At 40.4% G+C, this 21,905-nt stretch overlaps 3 protein-coding genes across 3 annotated transcripts; 2 read left to right on the forward strand and 1 right to left on the reverse strand.

Moving 5' to 3' along the window:
• The first annotated feature begins 7,066 nt into the window (after positions 1-7,066).
• LOC115966716 lies at positions 7,067-8,944 on the forward strand. The gene is made up of 2 exons (XM_031085888.1): positions 7,067-8,143; positions 8,303-8,944. Exons 1-2 carry the CDS (start codon positions 7,067-7,069, stop codon positions 8,942-8,944), a joined length of 1,719 nt encoding a protein of 572 aa, XP_030941748.1.
• A 699-nt stretch (positions 8,945-9,643) lies between these two features.
• Positions 9,644-11,604, reverse strand: LOC115966717. Its single transcript, XM_031085889.1, has 4 exons — positions 10,962-11,604; positions 10,693-10,872; positions 10,220-10,617; positions 9,644-10,159 (listed from the first exon to the last, which is right to left on the reverse strand). The coding sequence occupies exons 1-4, from the start codon at positions 11,602-11,604 to the stop codon at positions 9,644-9,646; spliced, it is 1,737 nt and encodes a 578-aa protein (XP_030941749.1).
• An 8,070-nt stretch (positions 11,605-19,674) lies between these two features.
• LOC115967434 (LOB domain-containing protein 38-like) lies at positions 19,675-20,427 on the forward strand. Its single transcript, XM_031086527.1, has 2 exons — positions 19,675-19,858; positions 19,991-20,427. The coding sequence occupies exons 1-2, from the start codon at positions 19,675-19,677 to the stop codon at positions 20,323-20,325; spliced, it is 519 nt and encodes a 172-aa protein (XP_030942387.1). The 3' UTR covers positions 20,326-20,427.
• The last annotated feature ends 1,478 nt before the right edge of the window (positions 20,428-21,905 follow it).

Genomic DNA, 21,905 nt, shown 5'->3' on the forward strand with positions numbered 1-21,905 from the left:
AGTGAATATGAGTTAAGTGATTTATGACTTCTCTCATATGTTCATTTGTTTGTTGTGATTTTTTTACGGATTGCCAAAGAGGGAGATTGTTAGGACATATGTGATTCACTTGTTAGGAACATATGTCACCATTTTATATAATTGGCTAATCTTTTGACAAAACGCACTTTACTTGTAATTGGATATATCTAGGTGTTTTTAATACTTCAAGAAATTGTGTTTCAAGATCAAGTGTTGAAGTCATAAATTCTGTCTAAGAAACAAGCTGAGAAGTGCAAGTTCATTAAAGCTCGACAGCTAGCATGTGTCGAGGTTTAAGAAGTTGATCAGCCTGTGTGCTCGACACCTGCTCGACAGCTAGCTTATCTGTCGAGCTCTTCAGTTGCTTCTTATCACAATCTCAGCACCTCTCGATAGCTAGGTCGATTGATTGAGCAAATTTCTGTTCCCTTGACACCTCTTCGATCGATCGAGAATTACGAAATTCAAATTTTCAGATCTGATTTTCAGCCTGTAAGGTTGAATTTAATCAACCATTTTATTGGCTTTATTCCATGCCAAATTTGCTTGTATTTCAGCATTTAGTAACCTGTATTTAGGTGGGTTTTGTTGTAAGGGTAGTGAGTGAGATAGAGTATTGATTGCTCAAGAGTGTGCAAGAAAACAGAGACTCGCGGCTTGATCTCGCGACTGCAAGCCGCCAGACGCAGCACACGTGCCAAGCATGCTAGAAGGTGAACAGTTATGCTAACTGGAGCACTACATGACAAAACAGGACAACTGGTCATATGGTTATCTCGCGACTGGAACTCACGACTCAGTCAAGTCGCGAGGCCAAGCCGTGAGCCACCCCTGTTTTGAAAAAACTTGACGTTTCACATTCTCCTCTCGCCTCAGTATAAATACCCCTTATACCCACAAATGAAAGAGAGCTTTCAGAGAGAATTTTAAGAGAGAAACCCTAAAGAAAAACAAGATTGTTTCACGTACAATCTATACATTAGAGTCTCTTCAAATTTCTCAACTCTCTTCCTCTCCATTGTCAAATCCTTGAGAGGCATTTTACCAAAACCTTGTTCTCACCATATTCATCACTGTGAGAGGGCTGTTTGGTTTTTCTAGGAAGCAGTTAGGAAGGAACCAATCTACATTGGTTGATGCTACGGTCTAGTAGCGGAATCCGGGAAGCTAGAAAAGAAAAAGGTTCGGCGCAACCTCGTTGGAGCAAGAAGCTTGGAGGGCTTAGGTGCACTGGATAGATTAGGCTTGGAGGCTCTATTGCTGTCCATCTATCCCAACTACATTTTCTAGTGGATTGTTTACCGCTTGGAGGGCGGCGGAGAGGTTTTACGCCGAGGGCTTCGGTTTCCTCTTCGATAACATATCGCGTGTTGTCTTTGTGTTTGCATCTTCCTTCCCTTTTATCTTTGCCTTTTATTATCTGCTGTGAGTTGTGATTTTAATTTGGCTTAGATTGTTTTTCCAATTCTATATTACAGCTTATGTTCATTTTCCGCACACTAGTTGTTTGACATAAAACTTGAATTGGTTAATTTGTAGATTGGGGGTCTAAACGTTCAAGGGTGTTTATACATATATTTGAACTTTCACAGCCCATGTTGACATGTATGTGTAGGGTTTCTTTTCTCACAACCCTAGACATATATAAGGCTTATTTTAGAGACCGTCACATAAGAGAATACAAGGAGAACATATGCAAAAAGTGACCAATGCCTTATTCTCTCTGAAAGAAGTTATTGTGTCTTTGCGCCTTAGAGTTTTGTAACCAAGTGCTTCTTGATCTTCATTGTTAATGAAGTGAAGAACTTTGTAGCTAACATCTTCTTTTAGTTGGTATGTTAGTCACATACTGGGAGCCATGCATCATTGGTTAGTTACGTACTGGGATCCGTGCAAAAAGGGTGGCATTCATATATTGAAGAATTTAGAAATTCTGAAGCGGTAGAAGATTTCTGCTGTGAGTTCATCTATGGGGATTGTAGAGTCTAGAGATAAAAGTTTTGTACTAGATTTGAAACTTCTCTTTACTATGGTGAATTTCTTTTCGGGAAGGTTTCCCCTCAGGTTTTTTACTGTAAAACTAGTTTGTTTTATTGGTTTTCCTGAGTCATCATATCTTGTCTTATTTATTTTTCCGCTGCATGATTTTGACATGATATTGATGTTTGTTTGTTTTAACAAGTTTTATTCATAATAAATCTAATTAACAACTTGGGTTTAAAACTTGTTAATTCTATCAACCGGGGTCTAAATTTCCCAATAGCACCAAAATTAATCTAATCATATGGTTAGATTTCAATTAAAAACTTAATTAAATTTAACCAACAACATAAAAATTGATGAAAAAAAATGTTGGGTCTAACTATTAAAACCATGAAATTCTTTATTTTTAGGCTAAAACTTCTATCAAAATTTAGAGTAAAAAAAAATAAAAAAAAACTTATGGAAATTTAGGAAGATTGGTTTGAAGAACAAAAGAGAGACTTCCTTCATATATCATCAGACTCAAGGAAAAGGATTACAAATGGGTTCAGACCTCAATGTACTTGCAAAACTCATGAGTCCAGTATAATGAGTTATGCAAACAAGCCAAGAGCACACAGAAAACTCACTCAAAGGCAATTTGACATGCACAAATCTTAGCCAAAAAAAAAAGGGAAAAAAAGCAGCTCATCATAATGTAAATTTGAATCATTATTCCAGTTAGCATTAATATTATTGCTAACTGGCATAATGATTCAAATTTAGTAGCTTCCGAGCGTGTCAGTCCTTTCAAGGAAATAAACTAAGTATCATTACTTATCGGTTATCCCAATCAACATAAAAACCAAACTGTTAAAATCTGTGATTCTCTTAAAAATTCAACAACTAAAGCCAACCCTCATTTCCTATTATAGAATTTTCGATATTTCTTTGAATCACTATAATGGCATTAATTGGAAATGAGAGTCATTAACCCAAGTTTCTACCTACTAAAGAGACCATAGTTATATCCCCCGCCCCCACACCCAAACAAGAGCAAGTATGTGTGTGTCATTCTAGGAAGCACGAACACTTTGCTCATGTTGCCTTATTGTACTCATACCTAATTACCTGTAATTGTGTCCGCGCTTCTGCTTGGTAGCTTGGTAGGTGTCATTTATAGCATATGCTAGCTTAAGTTTTCACTTGGTAGCACAAGCATAACTCTTGATGGGAATGACGATGCTGCATCCCTAAACGAAGATAACATTTAGTGACGGAGGAAGCATCCTTGACGAAGTCATCAGGAACAACGAGGAAAACCATCGTCACTGACGAAGACAGAGAGTCACTCAATGCAGTCAATCAATGACTTGAGCGGTTACGAAATCAGCCCAGCAGACCGTTGGGAACCTCTTAAAAGTCTCATTATTGGACCAGGGGCGTTACTTGAGAAAGCATTTATCACCCCAACGGCTAGCCCCCAAGGTTGCAAATATAAAGCTCCCACACAGTCAGTAAAAAGGTACGAAATATACACACACAGAGATACATCTTGATTGATTATTATTTTTATCATTTTGACTTTGGCATCGGAGACGTTGTGGCAGGCACCACACCGATGATCATCGTTGAGCATATTCTCTCGCACCACGAAGGATTCCATCCGCTCACTGTTACTGACGATCCTGTGCATCATCAGTTTGGCGCCGTCTGTGGGAACATCTTTTCGGATTCACATTCGAAAACGTAGCTTCCATCAATTCTCCATATCCAGATGGAATCCAACCCAGACTCAGCAACCTTGGCCCAGCAAGTTTAAGCTCTTGCAGCCACCATTGAGGAACTCACCAGACAGAACCAGGAAATGAAGCTGCGGCTCCAGCAGGTTCAACAAGCTCAACAAGAAGAAATCCGGTCCAAGGGTAACACGGAGGGAGAGGGAGAGGGAGAGGGGGATAGCCAGCAGAGGGAAATCCCCCGGAGACCAACTACTCCGGACGAACAGAACTCAGATCTTCTTCGGGAAATGAGGAAAGAGATGGACGAATTAAGGAGCGCTATCAAGGAAAAGACGGACCGGAGTGTAGACAAAATGGTAAAGGCTACAGATTCGCCCTTCATTGTAGCAGTACTTGATTGCCCCGTGCCGTCCAAGTTTCGCCTGCCTCAATTAGAGCCATTCGACGGACTCAAGGACCCTCAGGATCATCTTAATACCTTTAAGACGACTTTGGGTCTCCAACAGCCACCCGACGAGATATTGTGTCGTTCCTTCCCTACGACTCTCAAAGGAGCTGCAAGAGAGTGGTTTACTAAGTTACCAAACTCGTACATAGATAACTTCAGTCAGCTGAGTAGTGCTTTTTTGCGCCACTTCATAGGGGGACAACGCCCAAGGAGACCAGTAGATTATTTACTCACCATAAGACAGGGAGAGAAGGAGACTCTGAGGTCATATGTCAAGCGATTCACCTGGGAAACTCTAGAAGTGGACGAAGCTGATGACAAGGTGCAACTGACGACCTTCAAAGCAGGGTTGAGATCCAGAGACCTTGTGGCCTCTCTTGCAAAAAACCCCCCGAAAACAATGGCTGAGATGCTTTTGAAGGCACAAAAGTACATGAATGCGGAGGATGCTCTAGCTGCCATAAAAGGTGCTGAGAGACTAGGGGACAAGTCCAAAGGAGAAGACGACCGCAGAGGGCAAAAGAGAGACAGACCAGAACGTCGGAACAACGATGGGAATAGACGGAGAGACGACAAAAATCCTCGTCAGGTAAAATTCACTCCTTTGGTTATGCCTGTTGACAAGATTTTCACGCAGATCAAGGACGAGCATTATCTCAAATGGCCCAATTACATTCGTCCCCCAACGTACGTGACAAGAACAAATATTGCCGGTTCCATAGAGACCACAGTCACAACACAGAAGAATGCAGAGACCTGAAGGAACAAATAGAGGAATTAATACGAAGAGGAAAGTTACAGAAATATGTAAAGAAAGGAGAATATGGCAAGGTCAGAGACGACAACAGGACCCAACACGAATCCTTTACTCGGGATGATGACCATCCGTCCCAGCCTCCACGCAAAGTGATCGGGGAGATAAATACGATCGCGGGAGGACCATCCTCAGGAGGGTCATTTAGATCACTCAAAAAAGCATGCCATAGACAGGTGAACAGCGTCCACACCATGCCTCCGTCCAAGCACCGACGAACGTACCAAGACATGTCCTTTAATGAAGAAGACGCCAGGGGGGTAAAGCAGCCTCACAACGATCCCCTGGTCATAGTACTGAATATAGAAGGGTTCAATACCAGAAGGATCCTTATTGACAACGGGAGCTCAGCGGATATCATCTATCTCCCCGCCTTCCAGCAGCTGAGACTGGATCCAAAAAGGCTCCGTCCTTTTGACTCTCCGCTCGTCAGCTTCAGTGGAGACAGGGTCTACCCCAGGGGAATAATGACTCTGACGGTGACGGCAGGGACCTACCCACTGCAGTTGACCAAACAAGTAGACTTCCTGGTGGTAGATTGCCCTTCGTCCTACAATGTCATCATTGGGAGGCCCACCCTAAACAAGTGGAAGGCAGCAACGTCAACCTACTGTTTAAAGGTGAAATTCCCAACAGATAACGGCGTGGGTGAAGTGAAGGGTGACCAAGTCCTGGCAAGGGAGTGCTATCAAGCCGTACTGGCAAAAAAGGAAAACCACACGTGGACGATCGAAGAAAAAGAGGAGGACGCGATGGAGACCCTGGAAACAGTAGAGTTGGTGGAAGGAAATACGGACAAGACGATCAGGATAGGGACGATGTTAAGCCCCGAGATGAGGACGAAGCTCATAAAATTCCTTAAGGGGAACCTAGATGTCTTTGCATGGAGTCACGAGAACATGCCAGGCATATCTCCAGAAGTCATCCAGCATAGGCTGAATGTGGACCCCAGCAGGAAGCCCATTCAGCAACGACGAAGAACCTTCGCCCCAGAACGAGATCAGGCAGTTGCAGAGGAAGTAACCAAACTCTTGACGGCTGGATTCATACGGGAAGTATATTATCCAGAATGGCTCGCCAACGTCGTCCTGGTGAAGAAAGCGAACGGAAAGTGGAGAATGTGTGTAGACTTCACCGACCTGAACAAAGCATGCCCAAAGGACAGCTTCCCTCTACCAAGGATAGACCAGCTCGTGGACTCCACCGCCGGACACAAGCTGCTGACATTCATGGACGCCTTTTCAGGGTACAACCAGATAAAGATGGCTGAAGAAGATCAGGAGAAGACTGCCTTCATCACAAGCCAAAGACTCTACTGTTATAAGGTGATGCCTTTTGGGTTGAAAAATGCTGGAGCTACGTACCAAAGATTGGTGAACAAAATGTTCAGCCAACAGATTGGCAGGAACATGGAAGTATACGTGGACGATATGCTCGTCAAGAGCAAGGAGGAGCTCGCTCACCTTGACGACCTGGAGGAGACTTTTGCAACCCTGAGAAAGCACCAGATGAAGTTGAATCCAAGCAAGTGTGTTTTTGGGGTAGCCTCGGGTAAGTTCTTGGGATTCATGGTATCCCAGAGAGGAATAGAAGCAAATCCAGAGAAGGTACGAGCTATCATCGACATGGCTTCACCCAAGACCGTCAAGGACGTGCAAAAACTTACAGGAAGGATAGCAGCCCTGAACAGGTTCGTCTCTAGGGCCACAGACAAATGCCTGCCCTTCTTCAAAACCCTCAAGCAGGCTTTTGCTTGGACCGACGAATGCGAAGCAGCATTCCAGGAGCTGAAGCAATACCTGAGCAGTCCACCTCTCCTGAGCCCGTCCAAAGGAGGGGAGAACTTATACTTATACTTGGCAGTATCAGCCTCGGCAGTAAGCGCAGCCTTGATCAGAGAAGAATGTAAGAAGCAACTCCCGGTGTACTACGTCAGCCAAGCCTTTCAAGGAGCTGAATTCAGGTACCCAAGGATCGAAAAGATTGTGTTTGCACTTATAGTAGCCTCGCGCAAGCTCAGGCCGTATTTCCAAGTCAAATCCTATCCTCGTGATGACGGATCAACCAATTAAGAAATCAATGAACAAACCAGAAGCCGCAGGGAGAATGGTCCAATGGGCAGTCGAACTCAGCCAATTTGACATCGAGTACCATCCAAGAGCAGCTATCAAGGCGCAAGCTCTGGCTGACTTCATCGCCGAATTCACTCTGCCAGACGAAGATGGAACTACTGACGAAGTCGATAAATGGACAATACAGACAGATGGTTCGTCAGCCCAAAAGAGAGGGGGAGTAGGGGTCGTCATAACCACCCCCGACGGAGAAGTGATAAAGTATGGGGTTCACCTGAAGTTCCCAGCCACCAATAACGAAGCCGAGTATGAAGGAATATTGACGGGCTTGAGGCTTGGGAAAGCTCTTGGGGCCAAAAATTTGCTAATCCAAAGTGATTCAAAGCTGATAATCGGACAGATCAGTGGAGAATACGAGGCAAAGGAAGAGAGGATGCAGAAATACCTTAAACTGACAAGGCAACTAACCCAAGAGTTCGACACAGTGGAGTTCGTCCTGATACCAAGAAGCCAGAATGTTGGGGCCGACGAAGTATCGAAACTAGCGTCGTCAGAAGAAGGAAAGGCGAGCACAGACATGACAATAGAGATCCAGAAACACCCGAGTATTGAAGAGGTGGCGGCGTTCTCCATCCAGAGCACAGGCACCTGGATGACGCCCATAATATCCTTCCTCCAAGATGGGCACCTACCTCAGAATACTGACGAAGCCAGAAAGGTGAAGAAGAGAACAGCCAGGTTTACGATCCTGAATGACGTCTTGTACAAGAGAGGCTTCTCTATGCCTTATCTAAAGTGCGTTGACGAGGACGAGGCCAAATACATCCTAGAAGAGGTACATGGAGGAATCTGTGGCGACCATGCCGGCTCCAGATCCCTAGTCCACAAGGTGATAAGAGCGGGGTATTTTTGGCCAACCATGCAGGGAGATGCTGCTGATATCGTCAGAAGGTGCGACAGATGCCAGCGGTATGGGAACGTGCAGCGGCTCCCAGCGGAGAAAATGACGACCATAGCCTCCCCATGGCCGTTCGCACAATGGGGAATCGATATCGTCGGTCCTCTGCCCCAAGGTAAAGGTCAGGTAAAATTCCTTCTGGTTGCTATTGATTATTTCACAAAATGGGTTGAAGCAGAGGCCCTAGCAACCATCACTGAGGCTCGGATCCGGAGCTTCGTGTGGAAAAACATAATCTGCAGGTTCGGGATTCCCTTGACGATCATATCTGATAATGGGAGGCAGTTCGACAGCCAAGGCTTCAGAGACTTCTGCTCGGACCTCGGGATCAAGAATCAGTTCTCATCCCCTGGACATCCTCAGGCAAACGGACAGACGGAAGTAACGAACAGGACGCTTCTCAAGATAATCAAAACCAAGCTGGACGAAGCAAAAGGTGCCTGGCCAGAAGAACTACCTAGTGTCCTGTGGGCGTACAGGACTACAGCCAGAACCCCAACAGGAGAGACACCCTTCAGGCTTACCTATGGCACAGAAGCAGTAATCCCAGTAGAAGTTGGAGTAACAAGCATCAGACGAGGAACTTTCAGAAATGGACCCAATGACGAAGGACTGCGGTTGAACTTGGATTGCCTGGATGAAGTAAGAGATAATGCGTCCGGTAGAATGACGAAGTATCAAAAAAAGATGGCCGAGTACTACAACAAGAAGGTTAAACTCAGGCGTCTGGACATAGGGGACCTCGTCCTTCGCAAAGTCACTATAGCGACTAAAGACCCCACTCAAGGGAAGCTGGGCCCTACATGGGAAGGGCCTTATCGCGTCATCCATTATTCGAGGCAAGGAAGTTACCACCTGGAAACTATGGACGGACAAAAGCTTCCTCGTCCATGGAACATTGAACACTTAAAGAAATACCATGAGTAAATGTAATACACGAATGCATTCGGTATTAAAGTTAATAAAAGTATTTTTCTTCTGATATTTTTGCGCAGGCAGCATTGGTCAACCATAAGGCCAATAAAAAATTGAAGTAACAAGATTCCGCCTTGACGGATGTAAGTTACTGACGACCATATAAGTATGATTAAAAGACTAAGTAACAAGATTCCGCCTTGACGGATGTAAGTTACTGACGACCATATAAGTATGGTTAAAAGACTAAGTAACAAGATTCCGCCTTGACGGATGTAAGTTACTGACGACCATATAAGTATGGTTAAAAGACTAAGTAACAAGATTCCGCCTTGACGGATGTAAGTTACTAACGACCATAATCGAACAGCTAAAGGACTAAGTAACAAGAGCTCGCCTGGACGGACCTAAGCCGCCAGACGGCACCCCCTTAAAGTCACAAGTGGCAGGGGTCAGTGGACGGAGAAAAGAGTGCAATGCGTCAAATCAAAATAGGATGCAACAAAGCACAAAATTATAAACAGATGTAAATCAGCCAAAGCATCTAGAAGAAAAGTAAGTAAACTTCATTCCAGCCCATAACCACTGGGCTACTATCATTGTTTTCAAAATAAAATTAACTGTTCTGAAATTAGACTTAAAAAAAAAAGGGCCCCAAAACAAGAAGGGCATCTACCAAATACAACAAAAATTTTTCTCTAAGTAACAGGGTCAGGCATCAGCAGAAGCGTCCACGGTGGCAGGGGCATCGGTGGCAGGACCTGGAGCATCACCATCTGGGGCAGAGGACTGAGCAGCCTCGTCCAAAGCCATCTCCTTATCTACCTCCTCCAAATCCAAACTCTCCATGTTGACCCCAGAAGGGTGCTTGACGAGGTACCTCCTGAGCAGCTCAAAGCCTTTGAAATACCAACTGAAGAGTACAGTATTGTACTCGTCAGTGGTCTGGAAAGCCTCCACCGACCTGGCGGCAACAGTTGCAAGCTTCTCCCTGGCTGAAAGAAGCTGCTCATCCTTTTCTTGGGTCAACTGGCGTTCAACCCTGAGGTCGTCATCTAACACTTTGACCTTCTGCTTCAAAGAGGTCGCCTCGTCCATGGAGGTAATCAGGTTCTTCTTCAGGTCGGAGTTCTCTTTCTCCAGGGCCTCCATTCGGGTCGTCAGAGACGCCACCTTGGCCTCTTGAGTGATATACTCAGCAGTAATGTGGAGGCTCTCTCCCAACACCTGAAAAGAGGTTGTAAGTCGTCAGTAAAAAAAAAAAAAAAAAATTGACGAACTCCGTACCTGGACGAGCTTATGAACATGGCGGGAGGCAACGTCATTTAAAGACATGTCTGAGAGAGCCTTTAGGTCCGCTGGAGTGATGACCTCATGAGCCTTGTCCAAAGCTAACCTCTCATCATCCCATATTGTTGACGAGGAAACATCAGCTTTCTTCTTCTCCTTCCCTTTACCAGCTACACGCTGCCTTTTTGAGCCGGGAGTGACGATCTCCTCTATTGATGCAGTTGGAGAGGAAGTTCTCGTCGTCTCAAGGGCTACGAGAGGAAGGGTGCTCAGGGGAGTAGGAGTAGAGCCCTGCCCGGTCACACGCACGATCTTCTTCCCTAGATTGGACAAGGGCTCGTCCTTCTTCGACCTCATCTTCGCGTACATGTCCTTGTTAAACTTGGTCGTCATCTCTGCAAGAAGAAAACATTTATCAAAAATGCCTAAGTACGCAAGGAGAATCAAACATTGACGAAGTCAGAACTTACTCTTTTTTCCTTCAATACCAAGCTGACGAAGAACAAAAGGAGAAGGGTCAGGACCGAGATTGTAAAATGCAAGAGACCGGGGGTCGACCAGCTCGTCCCAGCTCTCAATCGTCTCCGCGTACCCGATCGCAGTCTCTATGCGTTCCTTGTATCTGCTCTTCAATCCAGGCCGTCTCTTAGCTACACCAAACAAAGAAACAAAAAAGTTAGCAAAGGCCAAAGCCTCAAAATTGGCAAAATTGAAACAACGGGGAGAAATACTGACGCACCTAAGGTCGGGGTTCCCCACCGACGGAGCAACCTTGGGATATCACCCCAATCACTGCTGGATTGAGTCTCGAAGTCGTCCCCAGACACAAAGAAAAAGCGCGATTTCCAATACCTGAAGGACGAGGGCAAGCCCTTGACGATCCTAGTCTTTCTCTCCCAGGGGACTAACTCATAATACCCCCACTCTTTGGATTCTTTCAAGCGGTACAAGTAGGTGAGCTCAGCCAGCCGGATCATATCCCCGTTGGAGGCCAACCATATTTGCATACAGTTGATCACGATCCTCCACGAATTAGGCATGAGCTGCCCGGGGGCAATACCGAAATGATCTAGAAGTTCCATCAGGAACGGATGGACGGGGAATCTAAGCCCGCAGGTGAAAGATGACTCATAAAAACACACTTCACCTGGGGAAAAGTGGCAGGCCCTATCTTCTTCCCTGGGTAGACGGACACGAACCCTAGAGGGGAACTGAAACCGATCCTTGAATCTATTCACGGTCTCAGCGTCAAGGCCACAAATCTCCTCAAGGGCATGAAAAGCCCTAACCACCCGTTGGCCAGAGACGGCTGTATCTCCTTCAACCGGGTCGTCACTAGAAGACAACCCAGTCTCGAGATCACTAGATCTAACCTCAGACATTGACCCTCTCCTAGCTAAACCCTCGAACCAATTTAGAGATTGACGAAGCAAGGGCAACAAGTCGCCCAAAACCACGCTCAGACAATTACCCTCAAACACAAAATTTTCCAGAAACGGATAGGTGCCCAAAGACCCCCCCAGACGCGCGAAAAGGAAGGAGACCGACGGACAAGCTATCCTAACCTCCAAACTATCAACCATGGAAATGCAGAAATCTAAGGGGCAGAAAAATACAACTCAAACTAAATCCCCAAAAAGAAGAAAAGCAGAAACCAACAACAAAAGAAGAATAAAAGGAAACATAGAATCAGAGATTATGCAAAAACAAAAAGAGGAAGGAAGTGAAAAGAAAGAGACACACACCTCCAATGGCGGAACCGCAGAAGCACGGCGCAAGGCGAGTCGGAGAAGAAAGACAGTCTCAAAAGAATGCTCGGAATATCACTGAAAAACTTTCTGTCTTCGCTCTTTGAAAGGTGAAAGAAAAAATTGAAAAAGAGAAGTTTTAAACTTAGACCAAAAAGCTATTAGAAAACCAGCGGGAAACCCAAGGGTCACACCATTAACTCCACGGATCGTCACGCGCCACGTGGCCATGATTGCCTGTAGCGCCGCCACTAAGCATTAAATGCGGAACAGAACCCCAAGAGTCACAAGAGAAGCTTTTCATCTTCTGTGATCGTCATGACACGTAACTGACGACCCCAGAACCTGGGGGGCAATTGATGGGAATGACGATGCTGCATCCCTAGACGAAGATAACATTTAGTGACGGAGGAAGCATCCTTGACGAAGTCATCAGGAACAACGAGGAAAACCATCGTCACTGACGAAGACAGAGAGTCACTCAATGCAGTCAATCAATGACTTGAGCGGTTACGAAATCAGCCCAGCAGACCGTTGGGAACCTCTTAAAAGTCTCATTATTGGACCAGGGGCGTTACTTGAGAAAGCATTTATCACCCCAACGGCTAGCCCCCAAGGTTGCAAATATAAAGCTCCCACACAGTCAGTAAAAAGGTACGAAATATACACACACAGAGATACATCTTGATTGATTATTATTTTTATCATTCTGACTTTGGCATCGGAGACGTTGTGGCAGGCACCACACCGGTGATCATCGTTGAGTATATTCTCTCGCACCACGAAGGATTCCATCCGCTCACTGTTACTGACGATCCTGTGCATCATCAACTCTCACTCTCATTCTCTTATCACATCACTCCAAATTCACCTGCTTCATGACTATTAATGTAAATTGCAGTTGACTTAAAAAGAAAATAAGTACATTGCAATTGATAGGTTTGACTTTACTCTTTATTTTTACAGCTTCTAAGTAGACATGGCAAAACGGGCAGGGCGAGGTCGGGTCGGGTCGGGTCAATCGGGTCACGGGTCACGGGTCAAAACGGGTCATTTTAAGCGGGTTGAAAATGGGTTCAAGTCAATCAGGTTGTGGGTCGGGTCGGGTTGACCCGTATTTTTCACATGAAATTTTTTATTTTTTATTTCTTTTATTTATTTTTTTTATAAAGAAAACAATATGCATTTGCCATTTGGATAGTTATGCAACATATTACTTGATGTAAAATGCATTATTTTGAATTCACTACTTATATCAAGAATAAACTCAGTTAAACTTATTAATACTTATTCAATAATTTTAAAATTATACAAATCCTAACATTGCTATCTAAAACAAAACAACACAAAGATAAGTAAAACAAATATACAAGTTTTATTTTTACACAATATCAACATTCCAAAAAAAAAATTACAAATGACTTATTGGATAACTCATTTGATAAAGAATAAAAACATATAAGAAAGTTACAATTTTAAAAATTAATTTTATAATCTATTATCAATTGTGGTTGACACTCTATTTCAATTTGAGATATACATTAAAGTTTGATTGCTTACTTATTTATACTTAGTCTCTTTTATGAAGATCATATCATTGTTAAGCAGCACACACTCTATGAAATATCATAATTTATTTTGAAAAGCCGTTTATTTTGAACATAAATTGTTAAAAGATAGATCTAAGCATTCATAATTTATGTTAATTTGATACTTTGGCTTTACTATTTTCACACTTGTGAATGTGTCTCACATATATCTACAATTTTAAATCTGTTTTTAACTTTACTATAACCAAATTATCTTGGCATGTACTTTACTATTTGATATCTAAAAATCTTTACTCATTACAGAATGCTCAACCATTTATTTTTCAATTAATTTGCATGCAGTTATGTAAATGTATCAATTGTTTCCTTAAAGTTCACAATAAATAATTAAACCAATATTGTCTTAATTTCACCATTTTTTTACCAAAAAAAAAAGTTTTAAAAAAATGGTTCGGGTTCGGGTTGGGTCGGGTTGACTCGCAAAAAACACGAGTCGGGTCACAGGTCAACCCGTTTTTGCTTCGGGTAAAAAAAAATCGGGTTCGGGTCGGGTATTTTTCGGGTCGAGTCAAAAAATTCTGACCCGTTTTGCCATGTCTACTTCTAAGACATGTTATGTGTTGACAACTCGGCTTCTTAAACCTCGAATCCAAGAGCTAATCCCATAAGGGCACAACACATGGCGAGGGGAGGAAAGCGACCCTATCAGCTGTTAACTTCAGTTGTAAAAATTGATAGGTGCCTTGTTCCTTTTTACACATTGTTTATGCCAAAGGGATTGATCATGATTTTAGAGCTATTTGGAATGAGCTCCTGAACATAAAGACAAACCCAGAAATATGTACATTTATTTCAAGCGTTTATTACAATGGGTAGGCCAGAATTTACTGTCACAAGATACAAAGTTTTTTTTCAAAGAAAATAGATTCATCAAGTCCCAAAAATTTAACCTCTTCCCCTCTCCCTTGTGTGTGTGTTTATTTCTCAAAAAAAAAAAAAAAAAAAAAGGTAATTATCTCACATTGGCTTAAGAGAGTGTGTTATGTGTAGTATAACTTGCTCCACTCTCCTTTAAAAGTTACCATGGTTTTCGAGTGGGATTATGGTGTATCTTTGTGTTAGAACCTATTTCTCTCTCCCTTGTATGTGTGTGTGTTTGCTTCTCAAAAAAAAAAAAAAAAAGTCCCAAAAGTTTGATAGGAAGTCTAATAAATAATGAGGAAAGGACAAAGAGATCCATGGTTTTTTTTTTTTTTGTTCGTTTTTTGAAAAACAAACACACTCACAAGGAAAATGAAATATGATTCTAACATAAAGTTATACTACAAATTTCACTCAAAAATCATAATAACTTTTAAAGAAATGTATAGCAAATTATACTATGCAGTTTGCACAAAATTGATAAATTATTTTTGTATGTTATATATATATATATATATATATATATATATATATTAACATTAAGAGTTCACTCCGAAGCAAGGGAGTCAATTCCGTATCGTACCAGCCGATACGGCCGATATATATCGTACTGGCAAGCAAACCGGTACATATAACCCCCCTGTTTCGTATCGGAAAAAATACTGGCCGTACCGGCCAATTTCGGGCAATACCAGGCGTACCGGCTGGTACAGAAAAAAGTTTTTTTTTTTTTTTTTTTTTTTAGTTTTGTAATTTTTGAATTTTTGTTAGGGCAAATTGGTAACTTATTTGCATTAACTTATCTATACTACTATTTAAGGGGCTTCCCCTGTTTGGATTCCACATTTTTCATGCCTAAGATACCCTCATCATACCCACTTACAAGTTTTCAACTACCGAAGATAGATATGTAAACTAAAACTCCTACACTTTAAAACCACAAACTCACGTACGCTTTGCAGTTTCTATCTCACTTTCTCTCTCTCATTCTTCTTTAGATTGAAGACATTTAGTTTAGCTCTACATTCTCCTTTCTTTTTCTTCAGATTAAAGACATTTACTGTTAGAGGCTTCAACAAATTTTCAAGTTCTATCTTTTACAAGTTCCTCTTTGTTTTCTTTTCTTTTGTTTATGATTGACTTCCTTTAAGTTCTACTTTCTTTTTTTTTCTTATATGTATCACTTTAACTCTTTTTTTTTTTTTCTTCTTCTTTTTTTTTAAAATGTAATTTTGAAATAAATGGTTCCTTCATGTTGTAGGTATTGTGATCCAAAGACAGGGCTGCCTTATGCTACAAAAGAAGCATTCAAAACCATTCATAAACAGTTAAACAGTATGGCTTTCCTTACCTCCTTTAATAGCCTTTGTTTACATTTTATTTAAAAATTTTGAATTGAAATAAAAATAGGTACATATAAATGATCAATTACTATTTCGTTCTCCTTCCTCACTTCACTTCTTTTTTTTTTTTTTTAAGGATTTTTTTTTTTTTTAAACCATTGTGGGGGGTAAAAGACCTGGAGGCCCATGTCAATGCCTACATTGGGCCAAGGGTCCAGCCTAAGGAAAAACCCCTCCTCGGCCATGGGAAGAGTCTTCCTCGGCATGGATGTAGCCGAGGATAAAGGAGGCAACCTGCCATTGGTAATGATACTCCATATCGTTCCACGGAGCAAGAAAAGTACTAAAGTAGAAAAGGACAACGGAGAAAACGGAAGTGTCTAAGGGAAAGGCTGCCATTATTGCATTCAGTGTCTTGTGCCTGACACAGCCATACTTTTCTGTCTTTACAACCACTCCCAACAACTGGAGGGAAGGGTTGATGGGACAAGTACCTACCCTAGGGACCCCATTCAGGAGGAAGAAAACCACTATAAAAAGGGGAGTAGAGGGAGACAGAAGGGGCGAGGCGAAGACCCCCCATCACACCTGAGGCACCAAAAAAAGCTCCTCGAATCGTGCCGAGGACCAATCCTCTTTGGTAAACTCGGTCCATGAAGAACACCGTGATAACCGTTGTCCATATACTAAAGGCTAGCTCTTTAGCCCACTCTCTATAAATTCATTGAACCGGGCTCACTGGTCTAAGGTCCCATGCATCTTGGACGTGGCCTGAAAAACGTGACCCTACAATTGGTGCCGTCTATGGAAAGAGCTTGTTAGTATTTTTTTTTTTTTTAGTATGCAATTGTAAATTTTAAGCTTTCTATTTTTTATATTGTGTGTGTGTGTTTTTTTTTTTAATTGATACTAAAGTTTAAAACCATGAATAATTAGTTCTGAATTAAGGAAATGTTTTATGGTAAACTTTTATATTTATTATAATATATATACACACACACACATACATACATACATACATACATATATATATATATATATATTTATTTATAAATATAAAAAATAGCGGTAAACCCGAAACGGTACACCAGTATTGACCGGTATCCAAAATGTATCGTACCGCTGCCCAAATTGGTACAGCTTCCGATACGGTATTGACTGCCTTGCTCTGAAGAACAAAAAATAAGATAAGATCTACACCATTGGTTCTGTAGTAGTTATTTCTTATTATCTAAATTTTCAGTTTTCATTCACTTAACATTTAGTAAGTAATCTGAGCGTCCAAAAATAATCTTAACATAAAATAAGAGGAAGAAAAGGAGAATGATCTATCTAACTTAAAATGGACCCATTTTTTTTTCTTGATCTACATCGATTAAATATTTTTAAAGCTATGTCTAGTGGTAGTCATTGAAAATTTTAAATGGGGTTACACTTTATATGCTATTACATATATTTAGGAAATAAGTGAAATAAATTTTTTCCACTAAAATGAAATTGAGAAGATGTTCCAAGAAGAAGAAAAAACAGTTCAAGCTTCTTCAAAGTTTATATTGTGCAATTCTATGAGAAATTTAGTATTGATGTTGCATAGATTTTTGATAATTTGATAGTTATAGTGGGAGTGTGAGATTTAAATTCTAAATATCTTTATTGAATAAAAAAAATGCTCGTTAAACTATAAGAGTTTGGATAGATGTGGTGTAGGTATATAATTGAAACCAGAAGTTGATAATTTGATAGTTATAATGGGAGTTAGATTTAAACTCTGGATATTTTTATTGAATTTATCAAGAAATGCTCCTTATAGATATAAGTGAAACCAGAAGTGGATGATACTATAGTGGCCTTCGCATTTCCCAAACTCAATTTTGTCTTTCTAATCCATGGAAGAGACGCTCGAGAAGTTTGATTTGTGTTGCAGAAGAGAGAAAGCCATAAGTGTCCCTCTTGGGCTTAATGTGTACGGCCAAACCAACTTATTGGGAGGCCCCCATTGATATATAATTCTATATACCTTTAGAAGATATGCCAATTTGACAAAATATATATGGATGCATGAAGCCGAAAGTGAGCTGTGAAAGTTAACCTCGTGCCAATGTTCATGAATCAGAATCCCATTCTCCACAAACTTAAGTTTTTGTTGGAACCTACACTAATACATTATTTAATTAGTTTGTGGATGCATACATATATTGTGGTGGTCCATAAATAGGATAAAGATGCCATGTCCTCGAGTTGCGACCATAACATCTCATCAATGGCTCCGCCTCATCATCATCGTCATGTTTGTCCTCATTATCATGCTGTCATAACTTTAGTCTTTTTCTTTTTTTTTGCACTTTGTAAGTGTAGCCACTTACTCTAATTAAGGTTGAATCTTTTTTTTATATATAACTAGATATTACAATGGGATAAAGGATTTAAATTTTGAATTTCTCTATTAGAAATACTAGAATATCTCAATTGCATTATAAGATTGTTGGCATGGTTATTGAATCATGTATATTAAACCACCTAAGATCTAACTATACATAGATTTTTGCTAACAAATTTTTTTTTTTTTTTTTTTTGGAGATATGTTAACAAGTGTTCTAAAGATGTAGGATAACTTCTATCTTCTTATCTAAAAAAAATGTAGAATAAAGTAAGTATATGCTGTTGAAGATATATATATACACATACATAAATATCAAGAATAGAACAGGGAATATAATAAATTGTGCGTGTAACTCAGTCATATCATAAACCCATATCATCTAACATTCCTTCAACAGAAAGACGCAGTTCACTGTGCATATCACAAAGTTTATACTACATGCAAGATGGTATAAAAATAAGGGGAAAAAATTAATTTAATTATTTTTACGCACGCCAGAGAAGAATTAAATTAATGCATAATTAAAGAGAACTGAACACGTGGTAATTTAAAATTGGGTGAGGATGAGGCATTCAATTAATTTTGAGCCTTTTCCATTATTCTGCCTAGCTAGGCTATTAATTAGACACATATGCCAGCCTGAGACACTTCTTAAAAGAATGATTATACAAGCTAGAATCAAATTTGTATTTGGTTTAACATTCGAGCTACAACCAGACCTCTATGTGATCTAATTATAAATATATATATATATAAAAATAAATGTAGCATTTTTGTTCACTTTTTGGCATGCTTTGATTATTGAGTTCCTCCAATTGGTTCAACAATTTGAGCTACAGATTGAGATTCTTCCATTATTGAAAAAAAAAAATGTGATTAAAAAATAGAGAACAAAAAAAGGTTGGTATATCCTTATTACCCAAAAGAAATCATGCACGTTTCTACCAATTATTTATAGCCTTATTATACGTTAATGACAGGCTGGCCCACACTTTCATATGCTCCAACAATGAAGTTAATTTAATCATTAAAAAAAATGAAGATTAAAGCTTTATTTATAGGAATAACCAAGATTATTGAAGAGTGTTTCAAAAAATCCACAGCCAAAAACAAAAGAGAAAGAAAATAGAAAATAATATGGCCGTAGTGTACACATTCATGCATGAGAAATTAATCCAACGGTGGAGCAACCTTCACAGTTTGCGGAGACACGGAGCCGCCTCTTACCCACTTCTTTGGAACCCTACCCATGCATTTGTAACCCCACCAAAATTAACTGTGGTTAGCTAAAACTAACCATGGTTAAGTTAACCATTTTGTCCAATAATTAATTCCTCCACTTTACTCCCTCCCACATGCATATATGTATGTACATGACTCTCTCACATTTTATTTTTATCTTCCTCAAAAACCCAAGTTTTCCTCTACCATCACCAACATCTCTCTTTAGCTATATCTTTTTTCTCTTGATTCTCAACCTTAGTTAAAGCTAAAAGTGAATGTCCTAAAGATGAGTTGCAATGGCTGCAGGGTTCTTCGAAAGGGTTGCAGTGATAATTGCATGCTTCGACAATGCCTTAAATGGATAGACAACCCACAAGCTCAAGCTCATGCCACCCTCTTCGTCGCCAAGTTCTTCGGCCGCGCCTGCCTCATGTCCTTCATTTCCACCGTCCCCGAACCCCATAGACCCGGTGCATATACAAACTTATATAAGTGTCGGGGTTTTTTTTTTTTTTTTTTTAATCAGTGTACGTAATTCAATGAGTTTTAAATCTTACATGTTACCTTTTGTCTAAATTTTTCTTCTCTTTCTTTTTTGTTAGCTTTGTTTCAGTCTTTGTTATTTGAAGCGGTGGGAAGGACGGTGAATCCGGTGAATGGAGTGGTGGGGCTTCTTTGGACTGGAAATTGGAACGTGTGTCGGGCGGCTGTGGAGACGGTGCTCCGAGGCGGTGTGTTACAAGCCCAGCCGGAGTTTCTTGGGGTACAAGTTAGTATGCTAGAGTTAGCTAACCCTTCAAAAGCAAAAGCTGGAAACAATTGTATTAGTACTCCACAAGATCCTTGCTTATTGGGGTCTAATAAGAAGGGGGCTTCTGACAAAGTGGAAAACTTGCAACAACTGGATCTTGATCTTTGCTTGACAGCAGGCTTGTAAAGGAGAACGGAAATAGACGGCGGAAGGAGGAGGAAAAGAGCCACAACGCCGTCAACAGAGGAGTCTGAAATGACTTCATTGGGTAGTAGTAATTCTTGTGGTACAGAGGGAGGTGATCAAAGAAAAATTCTTAGATTATTTGTTTGAGAAGTGATACGTACAAGCAATAGGAATATTTTGGTGATAATTTTAATGTTTATTTTGTATCAGTTATAACAATAGGAAGGAGAAGATTTGAATCGTTGATGTTTCTGTTGAAAATATTATGAAATATAAGTTCAACTACAATGTTTTGAAATCTTGTTAATATAAATATATATATGTATATATATATATTATTTTATTTTTAAATTTAAGTATAAACTTTGTACTTGAGCTTTCCTTGCATCAAAGTCCGGTGAGTTTGGGGAATTCTCTCACTTTTTAGAGGAATTATTGTTGGGGAAAAATCCTAATCCCCTCAATGTCTACGTGTGAATTAAAATATATAACTACCAAGTAATAGTAATATTATGGAAACAAAAAAAATTCCAGCAAGCATCACATAAACACAACCACACAAGATCACCAAATCTTACGTGGAAAACCCTTCGGTGTAGAGGGAAAAACCACAGGGCATCTCCGAAAAATATCCATTATAAAATAAATATTACAACTATCAAGTTTATATTAAACTTGAGTCCACAATAAATTGGATATATAACAAATAAATCTCAAGGAAATGCAATCTCACTACAAAGCCAGTAACAAAATCTTCATCTAAATACTCCAACTCTCCATGGTTATAGCACTCAAAAACTTCATGAGAACTCCACCAATTTATCTTCCTTATGTGTAACTTGAGCAAAGAAAAATTTCTCCTTTTTCTTTTTCACTTTCACACTCTCACTATGTTTCTCTCTATCTCTTCACATAGATTGTGCCTCTCAAGTGGTTGAATATCTCTTTGTGTTTTTGCTCACTCTAGAACTCACACAAAATGGCCAAATATGGCTCTCTATTTCAGCTCTCCACTCAAGGCTAAATAGCCTCAATTTTCTTTCTTTTCTCCTTTTTCAATTTTAGCATGTCTCACATGCCTAAGTCACTGCCCAAGGAATGGCATGCTGACTTTGGAAGCTTGAGGAAACAAGCTCATTAATGAGCTTTGACCCACACGGTGCTTGCACCCAACAATCTTCCCCTCCAATCCACTACGGAGGAGATCTTCAACCCAACTATTCAATTAGAATTCATGCCGGCCAACCCGGCACAAAGCTTTAGCTTCTCTCTAGACACAACCTTGGTCAACATGTCAGCTGGATTTTCATATGTGTGAATCTTCTCTACACTACAACAAAATGTATTTTTAGCGATGAAAATTAGTGAGGAAATATTTTTCGTCGCTAAAAATACAGCTATAGTGACGAAATATGAATTTCATAACTAATAACGAAAAAAATTATAACATTTAGCGACGAAAAATAAATTTCATCACTATTGTGATTTTAAAAATGGGTGCCAGTGGAGGGAAACTTTGGCGTGAGTTTAATTAATCTATAGTGATGCAATATTTCGTTGCTAAAAGTTAAAATTTTTAG

Source organism: Quercus lobata, chromosome 11, assembly GCF_001633185.2.
Source record: "Quercus lobata isolate SW786 chromosome 11, ValleyOak3.0 Primary Assembly, whole genome shotgun sequence".
Taxonomy (NCBI): domain Eukaryota; kingdom Viridiplantae; phylum Streptophyta; class Magnoliopsida; order Fagales; family Fagaceae; genus Quercus; species Quercus lobata.